Source organism: Hevea brasiliensis, chromosome 9 (genome assembly GCF_030052815.1).
Source record: "Hevea brasiliensis isolate MT/VB/25A 57/8 chromosome 9, ASM3005281v1, whole genome shotgun sequence".
NCBI classification, from domain to species: domain Eukaryota; kingdom Viridiplantae; phylum Streptophyta; class Magnoliopsida; order Malpighiales; family Euphorbiaceae; genus Hevea; species Hevea brasiliensis.
Window position 1 is genome coordinate 95418847 of NC_079501.1, and position 18552 is coordinate 95437398.

The window sequence follows — 18552 nt, forward strand, 5'->3', positions numbered from 1 at the left end:
TTTTTATTATAAAATTTTCATTCAAAATTTTGAAAAATTAAAAATAATAAAAAATGAAATAATATTTAATTAATAAAAAATATTAAAATATAAAAATAATTATATCTTTATGTAAATTAAAATTATTAATAATCATATGTATTAGTACTAATTTCTTAATTAATAACCACAGACAATTCCCTATATTTGTAACTGTGTTTTTTGGCCAATAAAACAGTAATATTTAAATTAGCTTATTTCTTTTTATTATCCACATTAAATTACTAATTGATTTAATGAGCCACATTTAATGTTATAACAATTTGATGTATCCATTATTTAAAAATGTTCATATTGGCAAATTTGCTTTAATTGATTAGTTATGTTAGATTTAGTTGTTATATATATCATTGGTACATATATCTAAACGTTACAATCATTAATAATTTATTAAATGTTGTAATTGTCCATTAGACATTGGACTTTGTAATGGTCTAAATATCAGGGTTAAAACAGACAATGATCTCTCCAAAAATATTAATTAAAAATATATTAATAAATTTTAAAAATATGGCTATTTAAATTTTTAAATATTTTCATTAATTATTTTTTTTAATATTTATTTTATGTGGCCAATTAATTTGGGCCAATCGATTATTGGTCCATATTATAACGAAATTAATAATTTAATATTTTTATTTAATTATGTTAATAAAAAAATATTAAATTGTGAGAACTAATTTTTTAAAGATATTGATCTATTACTGAAATAAATTTTTTTTTAATTTTATTAAATTAATAAACATTAATCTTTTAAAATGTTGGTCAATTTTAATAAATTTTTAATAATATATATCATTGGTACATATGTCTAAATGTTACAATCATAAACAATTTATTAAATGTTGTAATTGTCCATTAGACATTGGACTCTTTAATGATCTAAATATCAGGGTTAAAACAGAAAATGATCTCTCCAAAAATATCAATTAAAAATATATTAATAAATTTTAAAAATATGGCTAATTAAATTTTTAAATATTTTCATTAATTATTTTTTTTAATATTAATTTTATATGGCCAATTAATTTCGGCCAATCGATTATTGGTCCATATTCTAACAAAATTAATAATTTAATATTTTTGTTTAATTAAGTTAATAAAAAAAATATTAAATTGTGAGAAATAATTTTTTAAAGATATTGATCTATTACTGAAATAATTTTTTTTAAATTTTATTAAATTAATAAACATTAATCTTTTAAAATGTTGGTCAATTTTAATAAAATTTTTAATAATATGTTTTTATATTGGATTGAACCTTATTTATGGTAATACTAAATGGTGAGTATTTAGTACATTAACGATACAATAAAAATGAAATCCATTTTTATTAATGGTCTATTTTAAATTTATAAAAAAGTCATTAATCGGTAAAAAATTTAAATTTTAAGAATTAAAAATTGGCCAATGAAAATATCAATTATAGTAGTTTCATAGTTATATTTTCAATTAAGTAATTAACTGAAAATTTTAATGGGCTAATATTTTAATAATTTAAAAGTACTAAAAATTATTATTATTTTACCAATATTTTAAAAAATGTTTGGCTCAATTTTTGTTATATGGACATTTATTGAAGTAATAAAAAATATTATAAAAATATTTATATTATGAGTTAAATACACAAAGCACCTAGATCTAAATATTACATCTATCTAACACTGAACTTGAAAATTAAAACAGAGCGACAATCCCTTTAAAATATTTTTTTAATGTTAAAACTTGTTAGGGAATGTTTTGTAAAATAAAATTAAAGTTTAGAAATTTTTTAATAACAAATTAAAATTAAAAGGCAAAAGTAAAAATATATAGCAAGATTTAGGAATAAGTTATAAAAATTAGCCATCATCTGGCTGGCAAAATTAAATTTGAGTCTATAATTCTTCAATCCTAAAAAAAATTAATATATTTAAATCTCATGAGTACGATTTCAAATAATGTATTTGAAAGAATTGAAAATTAAGATTTGGATTTGGGCCTTAGGCTCGGCCCGTCTTTGGTTTTGAATACCTTCACAGCCGCACCATAACTTATTTGGTTTAGTCATAATCAGTCAGAAGAAGGGGAAGACAAAGTAATATCCCGTTGGCTTTCCTTATTCAATTCATGCAATTCTCTTTTTTCTCTCCAATGAAATATCGTGCCTCTCCCTTTTTTCTAGTAGTTTTGTTTTTTTGCAATTATAGTTTTTGACAAAATGCCTAAGCGAACTCCACATTTGGTTTGCTATTTATAGGAATTGAAAATTGAAAGATAAAATACAGAAATTTGAGAAATTTATTGATCCTTAAAACCAAATCCTGTTAAAGCTATTGTTGAACGATAGTCCTGAAATTTTGGAATTCTAAATCTATTTTCAATTACTAAGTTATGGATTTAGCAGTATCTCACGATTTTTTTTGATTCACTGAATGAATAAAATTCTTTTGCTTCAATTATAAATAATTTGTAGCATTGTTATATGGAATCTGTTTTGAGATTAATGGGGGGGGTATTTTAATGAGGAATCTGAATACTTATGATATCAATAGTTTTGATACATTTCTGATTTCTTAGCAGATTTTGGCCACTTTTAAATTTACTCACAGGTTGTTTGGAAATGGATGCATATCATTAGTTAGTATTAATATTTTTATTTAATTCGATTAATAAAAAAATATTAAATTGTGAGAAGTAATTTTTTAAAGATATTGACTAATTATTGAAATATATATATATTAATTTTATTAGGTTAATAAAAATTAATCTTTTAAAATGTTGATCAATTTTAACAAAATTTGTAATAACATATTTTTATATTGAATTGGACCTTATTTATGGTAATACTAAATGGTGGTTAATTTAAATTTTAAAACTTAAAAATTAGCCGATAAAAATATCAATTATAGTGGTCCATAGTTATATTTTCAACTAAGAAATTAATTAATTCAATAAAGTAAAAAATTTAATAGGCAAATATTCTAATAAATTAAAAGTACTAAAACTTATTATTATTTTACCAATATTTTGAAAATGTTTGGCCCTATTTTTGTTATATGGACATTTATTTAAGAAATAAAAAAATATTTAAATTATGAGTTAAATATATAAAGCACTTAAATATAAATATTGTATCTATCTATACCAACTTGATGATTAAAATAAAATAAAATTTCCTTTAAAATTTTAATTTTTAATTTAAAATACTTAAATATGAGTGTATTCTTAACTTTCTTTTATGTTTAATCTAAAAAAATATATATCTTAACATGGGTCAATATTCTAATTATAATATAAGAGAAGGTTTAAAAGAAATGAAAAGAATTTCTCAATTTTTATAGTTTCATCCAAGCTGTACCATGAGAAGATTGGTTGCCCACTTTCACAAAGCAGAACCCTTCTTAAATAAAAAGAAAAATTAAGAAAAACTTGTAATTTTGTTTCCCAATTATGGTCGGAAGCAATGGATCTTTTACCTTTATTTCTTTTTGTCACGTGCTCAGTCTTCCATAATAATTTTCTTTAATTTCATAGGGTGTGAACATGCACGCACATAGATAAAAAAATAAATATTAAAAAAAATAAATTAAATTTTAATAAAAATTTTAAAAAAATAAAATATAAATATAAAATATTAAGAAATAAAATTAAATAATTTAAAAATATGAATCAAATTTTTATATAAAAAATATAGAAGTCATGATAAAGATAAAATTTTTTTTTAAAAATAAATTAAAATTTATAGGTAAAATTTTAAATTTAAAAATTCTAATGGATAAATAATTAAATTTTTTAAAAAATATAATAAAATTTATAGGAAAATTTTTCATTTTAGAACTTTAAGACACAATTGAATACTGTTTAAAAAATAATTTAAAAATAATTATTTTAATATTTTATAATTAAAATATGTTAAATTTATTTCTTAATCAGAATTTAATATTCTTTAACTACATTTTCTTATAGCAACTCTAATAATAATATTAAGCACCGAACTAATGTAATTCCGCCTCTATCCATTAGAAAATATTGGTAGCGTGAAAAAATGGTTTGAATCTCAGCAGGTCCGATTTTGAATATTGAATTTGAAAGAATTGGAAATCAAGATTTGGGTTTGGGCCTTAGGGTTGGCCCGTCGCTGGTTTTGAATGCATCATGGCTAACTTGGTAACGAAGAGGGAGAAGCACAGGTAATGTCCCTTTTCCCTTTCCTTATTCAATTCCTCTAGTTCTCTTCTTTCTCTTCAGTGGAATTATCGTACCTCTCCTTTTTCTCTAGTAGTTTTGTTTTCTGCAGTTATAGCGCTTGACGAAATGCCTAAGCTCACCCCACATTTGGTTTGCTGTTTATAGGAACTGAAAATGGAAAGCTATCGTCAGGATAAAATACATAAATTTGAGGAATTTGTTGATCTTCGCTTGAAGCCTGATCTCGTTAAAGCTATTGCTGAAAGGTAATCCATTTTCGATTACTTAGTCTTGGATTAACAGTATTTCACCATTTTTATTGATTCATTGAATGAATAAAATTCTTTTGCTTCAGTTATAAATAATTTGTAGCATTGTTATATGAAATCTGTTTTGAGATTAGTATGGGGTGTTTTAATGAGGAACATCAATACTTCTCATTCATGCAACATGCTTATTTTGTTTAATTCCATGATATCAATAGTTTGGCCCCTTTTAAATTTACTCACATGTTGTTTGGATTCTTGATGTATTCCTTTGTGTTAGTTTGAATATGCTTTTGGTACTGCATCTTGCTGGGGTAACTGCAATTTGTATTTGAAGCTAAATTTGGAGTAATTTTTCAAAATATTATCACTTTGTGGGGGAATGGATGCATATTATTAGTATTTATTAGTAAATTCTGCTGGCATTGATTTCTCTCAAGATTCATAAATTTAAATGAGAATGATTGCCTGAAAATATATGCTGCTGAAAGGAAATGCTTAGTACACCGTTATTTTGTAAGCAATTATAGTTTAAGCAATGGCAAATTCATCTTGATCTTTTTTCCTTTTCTTATTTTGCAGGGACAAGGTCTTCGAGCAACAAAAGATTTTGTATCCTTTTCCTATTATGCATGTTTCTGGAGCTTAAAAAGTTTGCTCCTCATTTTCTTTATCTAAAATTCTATTGTGTTTTGCTTGAATTTGCTCTTCTTCCCAATTCTAAGAATTGTCCTGCTTAAATTTTTATGTGATAAGAGGAATATTCTGAGCAATGGTTTTGTTTTCTTTGGCATTTTAGTACCTTATTTTGGCATGGGTGAAATTACTCTGTTGTGACTGGAAGGTTACAGGTTCTATTGAAGATGGTCTTCTCTCAATCCTTGCAAAGTGGAAGAGCCTTGTGCACTTGATACATCTTTATTTGGCACGGATATATAGTTTCTCAAAACCAACCAAAGATGCAGAACTTAAGCCACTAATACTTCCATAAAAGAGCTGTAGTTACAACACTTAAATGTTTTTCCTTTCCTTTCTTTCATTCTTTTTTAATGTTATAATTTTCTAGTGGCAAGCAATTTTTCTTTCATGTGTTCTTTCTTTTTCTGAACTTGGGCTATGGTTACAGCAGACTCGATGATCCTTGTTTCAATGTTTACTTGACTCTTTATTTGTAGCTCAGATTTGCGAAGGAACATAGAAAATTTGGAGAAAAATAGTGTGACCAGTCTTAGGACATTGATTAACCTTGGTTCTGAAGTGTACATGCAAGCTGATGTGTAAGTGCCGGTTATCTTGAAATACTCAACTTTCTTGTAGCAGTTGCGTTAAATAATTACCTCATTCTCTGTTTATGTGTGTGGATTATATATGTATAGGATTTATGGGAGAGTGCCTTGTATTTGTGGATTATGGGTATTTTTTTCAATATTGCAGACCAGATACACAACGCATATTTGTGGACATTGGATTAGGATTCCATGTGGAGTTTACTTGGTCTGAAGCATTGAATTACATATCACTAAGGGAGGAAAAGATAGCGAGGTATACAATTGCTCTCGGTTTAATTAAAGTGGCTTTGTCTAAAGTTTGTGTTGACACATGCACCCTCAATGAAGAAGTTGCACAGATGAAGACCTATTAAAAGAAAGATGACTTGCAGATGTTTGGGTAAAAATTAGTACTAACCATTGCGTGTGGTCGATGCTATTCATTTTGCACCAAAAAAAAAAAAAAAAAAAAAAAAAAAACCTTCCAACCTGATACAATTAACTATATATTAGTTTAAATTTTATTTTTTATTTTCCAGGGTCCATTGCTACAACTATGATATGATATGGATTGTGGAATCAAAATCTGTGCTACTAGCATGTAATGTGATATCACTTTAGAAACGTCAACATACTTTTCCCAGTATAATAGAGTGCTACTCACCAACTTTCACATAATAGTAGGCAAGTGATGCGAGTATAATCAAATTTGTGGACTAGTCTTGTGTCTTTGCTTCTGTATCAATTCTGGTGTATCATTTGCCTTGACATAATCCAGTTCTTCTTTGGATGCATTCAAGTTCTATATTTATACCTAAAGAATCTCTAAATTATATTTGCAGGCAAATAGAAGACTACACTCGCCAAATTGCATCAATTAAAGCTCAGATCAAGCTGGTATATATTTATAATGATTTTTTTTTCCTGCTTTTTTGCTCTTCCTTCCCTATCCCTAAGTCCCCACACACCCAATCCCCTTCTTTCACGCGATTTTCATCTCATGTTTGATGTGCTCCCACATTACTTCCATTTCAGTCCTTGTGCCAGGATATATTATCTTCATTTAAGAAAGAGAATCGCTTGGTTACTCGAATTCCAGGGCATTAAGATTGCAACATAACCTGTGCTGTGCAATTAAAAATTAAATTGTGAACCCAAATACATTTTGCTGATTTTTGAAGATAAAAGCAGTTTTATGACATGCCTTAGCTTCTTGCTCCTGACCAATACAAAAAAGCGTTCTTGTTACCTTTCAGGATTTTTAGTAATAACAACGATCTTGTTGGTTGCACACAGGTTTGTGAAGGGATTCGGGAGTTGCTCCAAATTCCAGCTGAGAAACCTTTACCAGGGCATGTTTTTTAACATTCATGAGTTAAATGTATTCTGTAATCACTTCCCTTTATGGCATAATCTGCATTTTCCATGGGAAGAGATTGGTGAGAAAGTAAATTCAAGGACTTATCGATGTAAAGGATAATAAACATATATATGAATCTCTGTTCATTTTGACATTTTGATTGGTATCAGACTCTGGTTAGAGTTGCTTGTGTAAACTTTTAAGATGATAAGAGCTCAGATCTGTTTATCAACTTATATAGGAAGATCAAAGTTGAAATCATACAGTTATAACCATGGACGACAGATTACTGGATTGACTCTTGGAACGCTGCAGTGTTGTAAATTTCTAGCACTCCAGAACACCTTGTTTTACTAGTACTTTGGATACACTTAACGCCACCCTACCACAAACCACGCAACAACCCCCAACCCTTCTTCCCACACTCTCTGTCTGTTTCAGCTTGTGCAAGTGGAAATCGATTGCAAGGTTTTTGTGATACCGCCAGGCCCCAAGGGCCCAATGTTTGTGTCAATAACTTGGGAGATTAAGTCCAACGTAGGAGCCACTTGGTAAAACTAAGAATTGGACAAATCATTTAAGACCCAACTGAGATTGGGTAAGCCCAAGCCAAAGGAGGCTCAATTTAGATAGAACTTTGTTTCTATTCATAACTCACAAGGGCAATCACATTTCTATTCTGCGGCTCAGACAAACCTGCTGTTAAGTTTACCCAGCTGACAAATGGAGGACATGAAGCTATACCTATACTAGAGAAAGGGATTAGCATCTTTGGTGAAGTGATAGCTCGGAGGTACATAATCTGCTCTTGAATCTTGATGCTTTTCTCCATTTTCTTGAACGATTTTTTTATCTTTATTTCTTTACTGTTTTCAAAATGATTCCACCTGAGCAGCAGGAAATATACTCTTGTTTGGTTACGATCAAACAGAATTAAGTTTTTCTTTTTTGTTTTTCATTAAATTTTAAGCAAAGGGAAAAGGAAAAAAAGATGCCTCAAGTCACCTGATGTAACTTGGCATTAGACAGCACAGAAAACCGATACAAGCTCATTGTCATAGAGACATCAAACTGTCCAAATTTCTGAGAAGATAGTGGTCCTTATCTGGCCATTTATTTGGTGATCTAGTCTCTAATAGTAGCATTAGGTGCAGGCAGGAGGATGATTCCATCCATTGGATGAAAGAAAAGGCTGAGTTGACAAATAAGGGATGGGACGGAGATGGGGTTTTAGGATTGAAAATTGGGGGGTTGTCGATGGGACCATTAATGCAACCAAATTATCACATGTTGTTTGATAGCTTGTTTGATTCTTTGCATACGGCTTGTGGATATTACGGATCATTACTTTTCCATAAACTCTCTTCCATCATCACCGACAAAAGGAATCCTTCTTATGTTTCTCCTTAGGATTGCTTTGATCTTTGTATCATACTTTACACTCTGTTTGGATATGGAAAAGGGAAGGAAAGAAAATAAAAAAGAAAAAATAAATTAGGATTAGTATTTTTTTTATTTGGAAATAAAAAAAATAAAGAGAGAAGGGGAAATAATTTTTATTTTTTAAAATTTAAAAAAATAATAAAAATGTGAGGCTTTATATTAAAATTATAATATTATTTTTTTTAATTTTTTTTAAAATTATATGAAATAAAATTATAAATTTATATTTTTTTTCTCTCTTTATTTTTTTATTTAAATAAAAAAATAACAAAAAAAAATTATTTTTTACTATTTATTTTCTACTCTTTATTTTCCTCTCCCTCCTAAAAAATTCTTAAACAGAGTGTTAGGTTTCATTGTATTTTGGGTTTAACAACTTGCTATTTGAGATTTATCAAAAATTATTAGTTGACAGAAATGGCCTCTCTCTCTCTCTCTCTCTCTCTCTCTCTCTCTCTCTCCCTCTATCTGTCTCTAATCTTGTGAGAGAGGTATCAGTTATGTGGCTTGCAATACAAAACGACAAGTGGGGCTTGTGGATTGGGAAACAGAGGGAAAGTGGCGTCGCTTGTGGCGTGGCAGAGGAGACGGATTATGGGGTGGGCTGGCTTTATCGCGAGACAGTCACAACGGGGAAAAGGAACATACTGTTCATGCTCCTCTCACCTCTTCCTTCTCTTCCTTTTATTTATTTTTTATTTCAATTAATTATATTGAGTTAGGGTTTAAATGGGTTAATTCGAGATGAATGATGTATGATGTTTCAATGGCAGTGATGTTATCGTGAGATATAATAATTAGAAAGTATAAATTTTAATTGGTATTTTTTTTTTAAATTTAAGGTAGAATTGTAAAAGTTTTTAAAGTTTTATTATTATTTTTTATTTTCCTTCAATTTTTATTATTATTTTACTTACATTTTTTGATGGTTAGATGAACTAAACATAGGGTTAATAGAAAATTTATTTTCCATTGAAAATGAAGAAAAAATTATAAATAATTATAAAGCAATTTTGCGGAATGAAAAATCAAGTTGCGGAGGATGGACAAGAAATGATTCGGCTACAGCAGGCTCGAGAGGGGGCTTCCAAGAACAGATAACCCACGCTTTAATTAATTGATTGAAAACGATAATGACAGGAAATTGGGATTTTTTAAATTAATTGATCAACCTGAAATTTGATTTAAAAATTAAATAAATAAAATTAATCTTTTAAAAAATTAAAATTTTGGTTTGAAAGAATAAAATTACTTATAATTTTTTTTATTTAAGTAAACAGTATTTTATCGTTCGAGTTGAGAGTAATATTCGAATAAAATTTCCTTGATAAAGATAGTTCTAAAGAATTTTTTTTCTTTACAATAATTATGGTATATTATAAAACTTTTATAGAAATTGAGGTATATTATGAGATGTTTTATAAATTTAAAATGTCATAAAATTTTTTTTTTTTAAGATAAAATTAAAGGGTAAACTTATATATTTTGCCCGAATAAGCCTTAAATTTATAATAATTACAAAATCATTCATCAGTTCGAGGACCAAGCATATCATCCAGAATTTCTTCCCAAAACAAAGAAAGCAATCTCGTCCACAAAAATTCAGTACAATTTCATCTACAATTTACCACAACCTACAAAATCTAGAGCCTCCAAATTCCATCCTCACCTTTCTACCTCACAGAGCCAGTGTGACCAGGCCCCTTGCCACTGGGACCTTATATTATTAGGGACTAATTTGTTAAAGTTGGACAGATTAGGGATTGATTTGTTAAAATTGGACAAATTAGGACTGATGTGTTAAAACATAAAGATAAATTTGTAATTAATAAAAATAGAATAGTATTAAAATAATTAATTCATATTTTTAATAATTATAACCATTTATAAAATATATAAGGATTCTTTTGTAAAATATATGAATGATGTTATAGTTAACAAAAAAAAAATTTAAGGACTTTAAACTAATTAAACCATAATTTTAATAATTTTAATTTTAATTTAAAATTTTTATCTACATTTATTAAATTAAAGCACTATTTTATTAATAAAACAAATTTTTAAAGATTAAATTATATGAAATTGATAATATAGTAATTTTATTAAAATTAAATAATAATTTAATTATGATTTTAATAAAAAATAATTTATATTTTTGTTAAAATATTAAAAATTAAATAAGTGAATTTAAAAAATAAAAAAATTTATTAATTCAAAATTAAATTATAATTAACTTTTTTTTTCTCCTTATTGTCGGTGGCAGAGTGGGAGGCAATGGCTAGCATTTTTTTTTTATTAAAAAAATATAATTTTATGATTTTCTTTGTAGTTAATATTTTCTTTCGATATATTTTTTAATTGTTGGATGCTTAATTCAATTTGGATTTTTATTTTTGATGAGTCAATATTGCAAAGTTAATTTAATTTAGATATTTTTAAAGATTAATTGATTTTTATTTGTAAAATACGTCTAAGTAATTTAATATTAAGATAATTATTTATTTAATATTAATATTGTCACGTTGAAATATTAATTAATTAATTAATGAAGAAAAAACACGTGCTAATTAACAGAGTAAACTTAAAGTAATGATTTGATGAAAGAAAAATTAACTCTTCAAAGTGTCAAAATGCGAAATTATAAAATAATTTAAAAAAAAATAAAAAAATTGAATATGATGATGATGATGGAAGAATGGTATATGTGCAGTAGGAGTGAGAAAATCGATTTTATTTAAAAAATTAAATAAAATTAAAATTTTAAAATTAATTTAATCAAAATTAAATTGACAAATAGCTTATTTTAAAGAAAAATTATTTTATGCCATCATTATTTTATATAACCATTATTTATACAACAAACAAATTTTAATGGTTTATTACAATAAAATCAAGTATGGAATTCATAATGTATGTATAATCATTATTTTAAAATTTCTCCAACCTAGGAATAAGATGACAATTATTTTCAATTTTAATTTAATCTATTATGTATTTAATTATTTTTTTTCCGACTCTAATATTGTGGGAAAGAGATGACGAGAAGGTTTTCCCACTCAGAATCCTTTATTGTTATTTTTTATTAAAAATAATTTATTTTTATATATTTAAATATTATAATTTTAAAAATTAAGATAATGTTTATAATCGATAATTAAGATCTCACATTGGTTATAGATAAAGTATATGGGTCGTATGCCTTAACCAAACAAAAAAAAAAGAATTTGAGTATATTTGATGGGTTTTTTTTTATTTTTGAAATTTTTATTAAATATTATTATTGTGTATATAATAATTTAATTATAATAATTAATCATTATGGTATCCATTATAATTAACAGTTACAATAAGATCATTATATATACACTAGTTTTATTGTATAATTTTTCTTATTTTTGGGCGTTTAAATTGATTTTTTGAAATCTCACATCGATTGTGAATAGGGAGGACAATTGATCAGGTTTTTGCGAGTACCCGACTGAATCCTTATAAGATGAAATTAGGTTGTATATAATCGAGTTTAGAATGGATTCGAGTTTAAAATTTATACTCGTGACAAGTTCAAATAGGATTTGAGTTTTGCATGTTGAGCATTCATTATCCGAATATGTTTTTATAAATATTTAATTAAATATAAAATATATTTTTTTATAATAATATTTATTAATTTTTATATTCTTTTTATTTTATATAAAATAAAATTAAAATATTTTATAAAATTTTTAAAATATAATTTATTAATAAAAATTAAAATTATATTAATAATTGATAATTGAGATTTCATATTAATTGTATTCAGCGTGTGTGAATTGAATATATAACTTAAGTCTTTCTATTTTTAGAATTTTAATTTATTATAATGATTATATATATATAATGATTTAATCATAATAATTAATCATGATTAAAATTTATATGAAATTCATCATCATTAATAAATTAATCCTTGAAAATTTTACATAAATTATAGATAAGTATGTGCATGAAATATAATTCTCCTTGTCCCTATGTGTAGTTAACAAATTAAAAAAAATTATATTTAAAATTTACATTTTTAAATTATAATTTATTTTTAATAAATAAATTTATATTATATAATAATAAATAATAAAAAAAAGAAGGAAATCCCCTAGAGAAACTCATCCAGTTCTTAGTGAAAACAATCTCTACCTTGACGCCGAACTATTATGAGGTTATCCCGTCCCAACAGGATGCTCAATTGCATTCGTACCTAAGAGACAGGGCTGGCATGAGAATAGAATGAAGGAGAAGCAAAGCAAGTGAAATGAAAGGGGAAAAGGCCCTCAAAATCCACGTTCACCTCTGAGTACTTTTGGGTGTCCAGTCCCTTCTGCATTCTCATGGCCGTGCGGTACTTAAAAGTTGAGTCAGTCTCATCTCATGCAAACAACACAAACGTTAAAATAAAAAAAAAAATAATAATAATAAATTAAATTAAATTAAATCAAAAGAGAAAGACAAAACGGAAAGTCGAAAGCGGCTTTTCTTTTTCTTTTGTCTCTCATACTGTGTAATTAAATGGCTGGCACTGGCACTGGCACTGAGCACTGCCCTGCCAATGCCATAACCATTCATTGAGCTGCTTTGCATTGCATTTGCAGTGTACTCTTTCTTTTAATTTATATTTTACTCTTTTCACCTTATCTTTATCTCTCTTTTCCTTGTTCACTTTTCTTGTTTCTTTCTTGCTTTTTCTCTTCTTTAATTCTTCACTGCTAACTCTCTGCCATTCTTTCTGCTGACTGATGCGTGGGAAATACGCATTATAAGCTGACATTAGGCTCGGTTGTTCTGTATATGAATAAAAAATATATTTTTGATTAAATAAAAAATTAATTATTTTTTTTAAAATATTTTTTTAAAGAAGAAATATTTTTTAATATTATAACAAAATAATAAAAAATATTTTTTATAAAAATAAATTTTGTAAAAAATAATTTTTTTATGTATAAATTATTTTTTACACAATAAATTAAGCTTTACATTACATATTAATTACAATCCTTTTTTCTCCTTCTCTCACTTTATTTTATCCCTTACTATGCTTGGACAACTAGGGAAATCAGGTTGAATTTTGATGTTATTAATCTATTCTAATAAAGAAAAATAATAAAAAATAATAAAATTTTACTAAAAAATTAATAAAATGCTCAATTTTGTCCTCATATTTATTGAAAAAAATTTAATTTAACTTATTTTCAACTTTTTATCCATTTTAATAAAAATGATTTAATTTAAAATCAATTTAATCAAAAACTTAAAATTTATAAGTTGAATTTTTTTTAATATAAATAAAAAATTAACAAATTTAATTTTTTAATTTTAAGACTGATTTTTTTAATTTCTTAATTTAAGCACAAAATTAAGAATCTCAATTTCTTTATTTTCTTAATTTTTATACTAAATTGAGTTTAAATTGAAACTTTTAAATTAAATTAGATAAAAAATTAAAAATAGACTAAATTAAACTCTCCTAATATGTACATGGGTGAAATTAATCTTTAATCCATTAAAAAATGGTGCATATATATCAATTGAGCTAATTTTAACTTAAATTAAAAGTATAAGGACTAAATTAAACTAAAAGTTGAGAATGAATTAAATTGAACATTCTGAAAAAGTATATGGGGTAAATTAAGCTTATTTTCAAATATAAATTTTATTTTAGAATAATACAAGAACTAAATAGTTTATAAACTAAAAAATTAAATAAAATAATTAATTTCATTAAAATACAATGACTAAATAATAATTTTCTTATAAAACAAAATGAAAAAAAAATTTAATGTTGGATGGAGTGATAGAAGATGAAAATAAAGTGGCACAAAAGAAAGCAAGAAATTATTTATTGTGTAATAATTTGATCCATCTGTTAAGGTCACTATCCAATATAGCAATTCAATCCTGGATTTGCCTACCCAACAGTTCTAATGATTGAAAACTAGCTCAAATGATAGGAATGTATATACCACATTGGAACTACATCAGAGTGGAAGATATAACTGAAGAATTACCAAATGCAAGAAAAATCAGCAATAGAACATGAGATTTTTTACATTATCATTGAGCTTTGGTAGAGGTGTTGCCTTTGGTGGAGCAGCTCTTGAGATTGTAGAAGCATTTCTCAGGGAAGCCATGGACTCGGATCGTTCAAGGTAAAGTCTGCCCCTGTATGCAGCTAAGTGGGCATAGTAAGCAGGAGGCACCAAAGAAACTGGCTTGGTGCACCTTACAAATGTGTAGCAGAGATTGTAAACTAGCTTCTGTAATTCATCAGAAGTGAATTGGTTCTCATCCCACAAGACATGGTAATGGGTTGGCCTGCTTGTTCCTTTCACCCCCCAATGGCTGCATAGATAAAAATCAAATTCCTTTGGATGAGTAATCACAGTATCCACAACTGTCCCTGGAGGTATATTTTCATTGTAAAACTGGTTCCGAATGGAAGATATATCTGTTTCACTGGGAAACAACCTTGTGTGATGCCTCTTTTGGACTACTGCAAAAGTAATGAGAGGTCTATAACCAGGGAATCTAGAACAAGCTTCTTGAATCGCTTGCAACTCCTCTTGGAGCACTTTATAAAACTGGGTTTCACTTACTCCATCCCTGAAGAATATTATCCTCTTGGGAAGTTTGCTTGCTTCTTGATAAAAATCATCTAGCAATTCTTTCACCATTGCACCAAGGTCCTGGATAATTTCTTGTCGATGTGTTTGTGACCTCATTCGTGATGCATACTTGTTTGTTTCTGGCCAGTTCATGCTACCAACAACAGCAGCAACTGATGGACTGAAGTCGTCAAGCGGGTGAGGATGAGTAACATCAGCTCCCATAAAGATCACAGGTTCATCAGAACGAAGCAGGCGTGGAATCTGAGAGGGTAATGAGTTGTACAAAGCAACTGTGCATCCTCCAACCTTGGCATTGATCTTGAGAGCCAAATTAGCTAGAAACTGTGAATTCAACTTGCCTAGATTTGGAAACAAGCAGCATTGGGTTACAACACCCACATTTGTCTCTGCTATTCGCTTCAAATCTGCATATCCTTTGTGTCTCTTTTCCATTATACAAATAAGCAGCTGAAGATTGTTTGAAGCAACTTTGTGGATTTTCTTGAGTTTTGATTCCAGAAGGGCAACATTATTAAGCACTTGAGTTAGCTCATATTGAGGGCTAATTATTGTGTTTTTGCTAAGAAAGATGCCTAATTGTTCACACCTTTGAGACAGCTGGTTTATAAATTTTGGAATGTTGGACTTCTGATCAGGGGTGCCTCCAAAACTCACTAGTGCCCACCTTTCTATTCTTGTTCCTTCAAAGACGTGGCTGTCCAGAAGGTTCCACTGTCGATCATGGCGAGAAGGAGTCAGATCTCTCACAAGACCACCATCACCAAGTTTTAGTTTTGGAGGCTGTAGGATTCTGCCTTTCAATCTTGTCATTTCTCTTGAAACATGGAGTTTGAATTCTCTGCTCTGGTTGCCACTGTCAATTAAGATGATTAAATGATTAGATATATAGAAGCAATCAAGTGAAGAAACCTGAGAAACATTATAAAGAGAACTTAAAATACTAAATGAAATCAAGTTTCGTGGAAATTTTTCTTTAGTGCAGAATTCTCTAATGTACTTTGTGAAATCACCTTGTTGGGCCAACAGATCCTCTCATGACCTCATTGATAATGGTTTTTCGTTCTTTAGGTCTTTGGCAGCCCATCTTGAGTATTCTTGCAGTCTGATCATCAGACAGCTTCCCAAGAAACTTCTGGCCTTCACAAATCATACAAAGCTCCATAGGAAGATAACATGGTTTACTTCTACTAATCTGCAAACATGGCAAGTTCCTGAATTTTATATCATAATTGTAGTGATCCTTGAAGTAACTCACCAGCCTCAGGTTCTTCCCATCCCTGTCTGCAAACCAAAGATTTTCTGTAGCTTCTTCAGTTAAGCCATAAACCCGGTATCTCTGCACAGTTTCTCTGTGGCAAACAAAGACCCTGATATTCTTCAAAGCCTTCTCCACTTCTTTCCTTTCTTCACTAATCAGACTCCTTGTTTTGTTTTGAAGGAGGTCCTTAAAAAACTTGAGACGCTTTTGCAGGTAGGGGATCACTCCAATACTTTCATGAAAAGCAGTCACAGAAAAATCAACATTGAGAGCTAATCCTTGTTGGGTGGGTCTAAGACTTTGAAAGAATCCTCTCAATCCCACAGCTCCTCCTCCAATTTCCTTAGTTCCTCCCATTAAACTCGAATAAAATGATCTCCCCACAGGTATACATTTCTCCATGGGGCTCTCTCTCAAAACAACATCCAAAGCATGTAGATAATCCTGAGGAAGTGGAATCCAATCATCACCTTCTTTGCTCAAGTACCGGCTAAGCTCCTTTCCATCCAACTTTGATACAAGCTTGATATTTATTCGAAATAGTTTGAGCTGTTGATGTTTCTCTTGAAAGTCATTTAGCTCTCCAAAAGGCAATGATGATTTGCTAGTTGGGATTGGGAGGCTAATGTAGAATTCAAGCCTATCATTTTGGAATTCAACTGGGCTGTAAAGATTCTTTCGGCCATCATAGGCAGGAAAAGTCCCAGAGAGCACAGCTGAATTATCCTCTACTAGTTTTTCTTTGATCATCCGGGCAACATCCTTGGAAGGATTGGGAGAAATTTCCACATTGTAATGGAAAATTCGCTGTGAAGAATTGAATTGTACAAGAAAATGGTTGGCGACAAGAGTAATAACTGTTCCTTCTACGCCACCAGAATCTGGTCTCTTTGCGGCTATCAGTGCCTGGGGGGTGGAATGCATTGCCCTTCTTCCATTATTTCCATTGACTGGTGGACTCTTTCGTTGTTGCAGCCCCTCTGGAGCAGGTACAAAAGCAGAAAGAAACAGGAGAGTCACTGGAAATAATTTTCTTTCTCCTTTCTGTCATTTTTTTTTTATTCTAAATAATCTAATAAAAACATAACACTGGAGCTACAACAGAATCAAGAACATACAATATTTGAGTTTTATGCATTAGAAGTAGCAAGAAAAATCAGTTCAGGCAATTATATTATCCTCATTCTTTTACTTTTATTTTTTGGATTGAAAAAAAGAAACAAAATAAATATATCTCTATTGCATATAGGTCCACAGTGAAGTATTAGATTATCATGGTACGCAAAAAAAATAAAGAAAAAATAAATAACAATGATGATTGCTAGAAAGAAAATTACATTAAGAAAAAAATTAGAGGGGTTGTTTTAGATAAGTAAAGTTACCTGATGAGATTGCAACAACGGGTCCTTGGCTAACCGAAGATGTGGGAGGAGGAGGATTATTTAGCTTGCATGAAGGTTTCTGCAAATGGGTTTTTGATCTAAAGCTATTGTTTTGAGGGAAAGGTGGAGTCAGAGAAAGTTGGAGAGGTATTGGAGGAGGTAGAGGAAGAAGAGCTGGGTAGTAACTCGGGTATTGGTTATGGTTAAAGAACCCAAACTGGTTTGAATATTGAAAGAGGTGATGCTGATATTGGTACTGATACTGATGCTTATGGGTGGGGTTAGTCTTAGTCCTGCCTCTGAAAGTCCTAGTCTTGGTGGTGCATTTCTTGCTACCATTTGATTCTTCTGAGTTCTCCATCTGCCTGATTGCGAGAGAAACAATACAAAGAGAAAATAGGGATTAACATTAATCTCATGACATGAGGGACAGAAATGAAAGAGAGAAAGAAAGAGATGGATTCTGCTGGCAAAGTGTCTCAGGAGAAGACTGCAGTTATTGCAGATAGAGAACAAGAGTTTGGGTTTTAGTTCCTGAGGTTCTTTGTGTCTAGTTCTGAGAGAGAAAGAGAGAGAGAGAGAGGTCTGCTTGGTTGCTTGCCTTGGTTGGCGTTGGTGTTGGTGTTGGTGTTGGTGAATACTGAAATACTCAAAGAAGCGAAGCTCTGGGCTGGCTTTAAAAGAAAGTTGGGGAACTCCCAGTCATGAAA

At 28.9% G+C, this 18552-nt stretch overlaps 2 protein-coding genes across 4 annotated transcripts; one reads left to right on the top strand and one right to left on the bottom strand.

The window, feature by feature from the left end:
* The first annotated feature begins 4026 nt into the window (after positions 1-4026).
* Positions 4027-7257, top strand: LOC110640052 (uncharacterized). Of its 3 annotated transcripts, none has more exons than XM_021791220.2 (7): positions 4027-4211; positions 4375-4475; positions 5058-5087; positions 5651-5752; positions 5910-6017; positions 6586-6640; positions 7040-7257. In XM_021791220.2, exons 2-7 carry the CDS (start codon positions 4384-4386, stop codon positions 7106-7108), a joined length of 456 nt encoding a protein of 151 aa, XP_021646912.2. In that variant the 5' UTR covers positions 4027-4211; positions 4375-4383; the 3' UTR covers positions 7109-7257. The 3 variants fall into 3 exon arrangements, with proteins under 3 accessions (XP_021646912.2, XP_021646924.1, XP_058010004.1); XM_021791232.2 differs by lacking the exon at positions 4027-4211 and adding an exon at positions 4220-4279; XM_058154021.1 differs by lacking the exon at positions 4027-4211 and adding an exon at positions 6283-6344 and having other exon boundaries at positions 4286-4475.
* A 7129-nt stretch (positions 7258-14386) lies between these two features.
* On the bottom strand, positions 14387-18552 carry LOC110640070 (protein argonaute 7). The gene is made up of 3 exons (XM_058154020.1): positions 17843-18552; positions 16213-17440; positions 14387-16055 (listed from the first exon to the last, which is right to left on the bottom strand). Exons 1-3 carry the CDS (start codon positions 18201-18203, stop codon positions 14597-14599), a joined length of 3048 nt encoding a protein of 1015 aa, XP_058010003.1. The 5' UTR covers positions 18204-18552; the 3' UTR covers positions 14387-14596.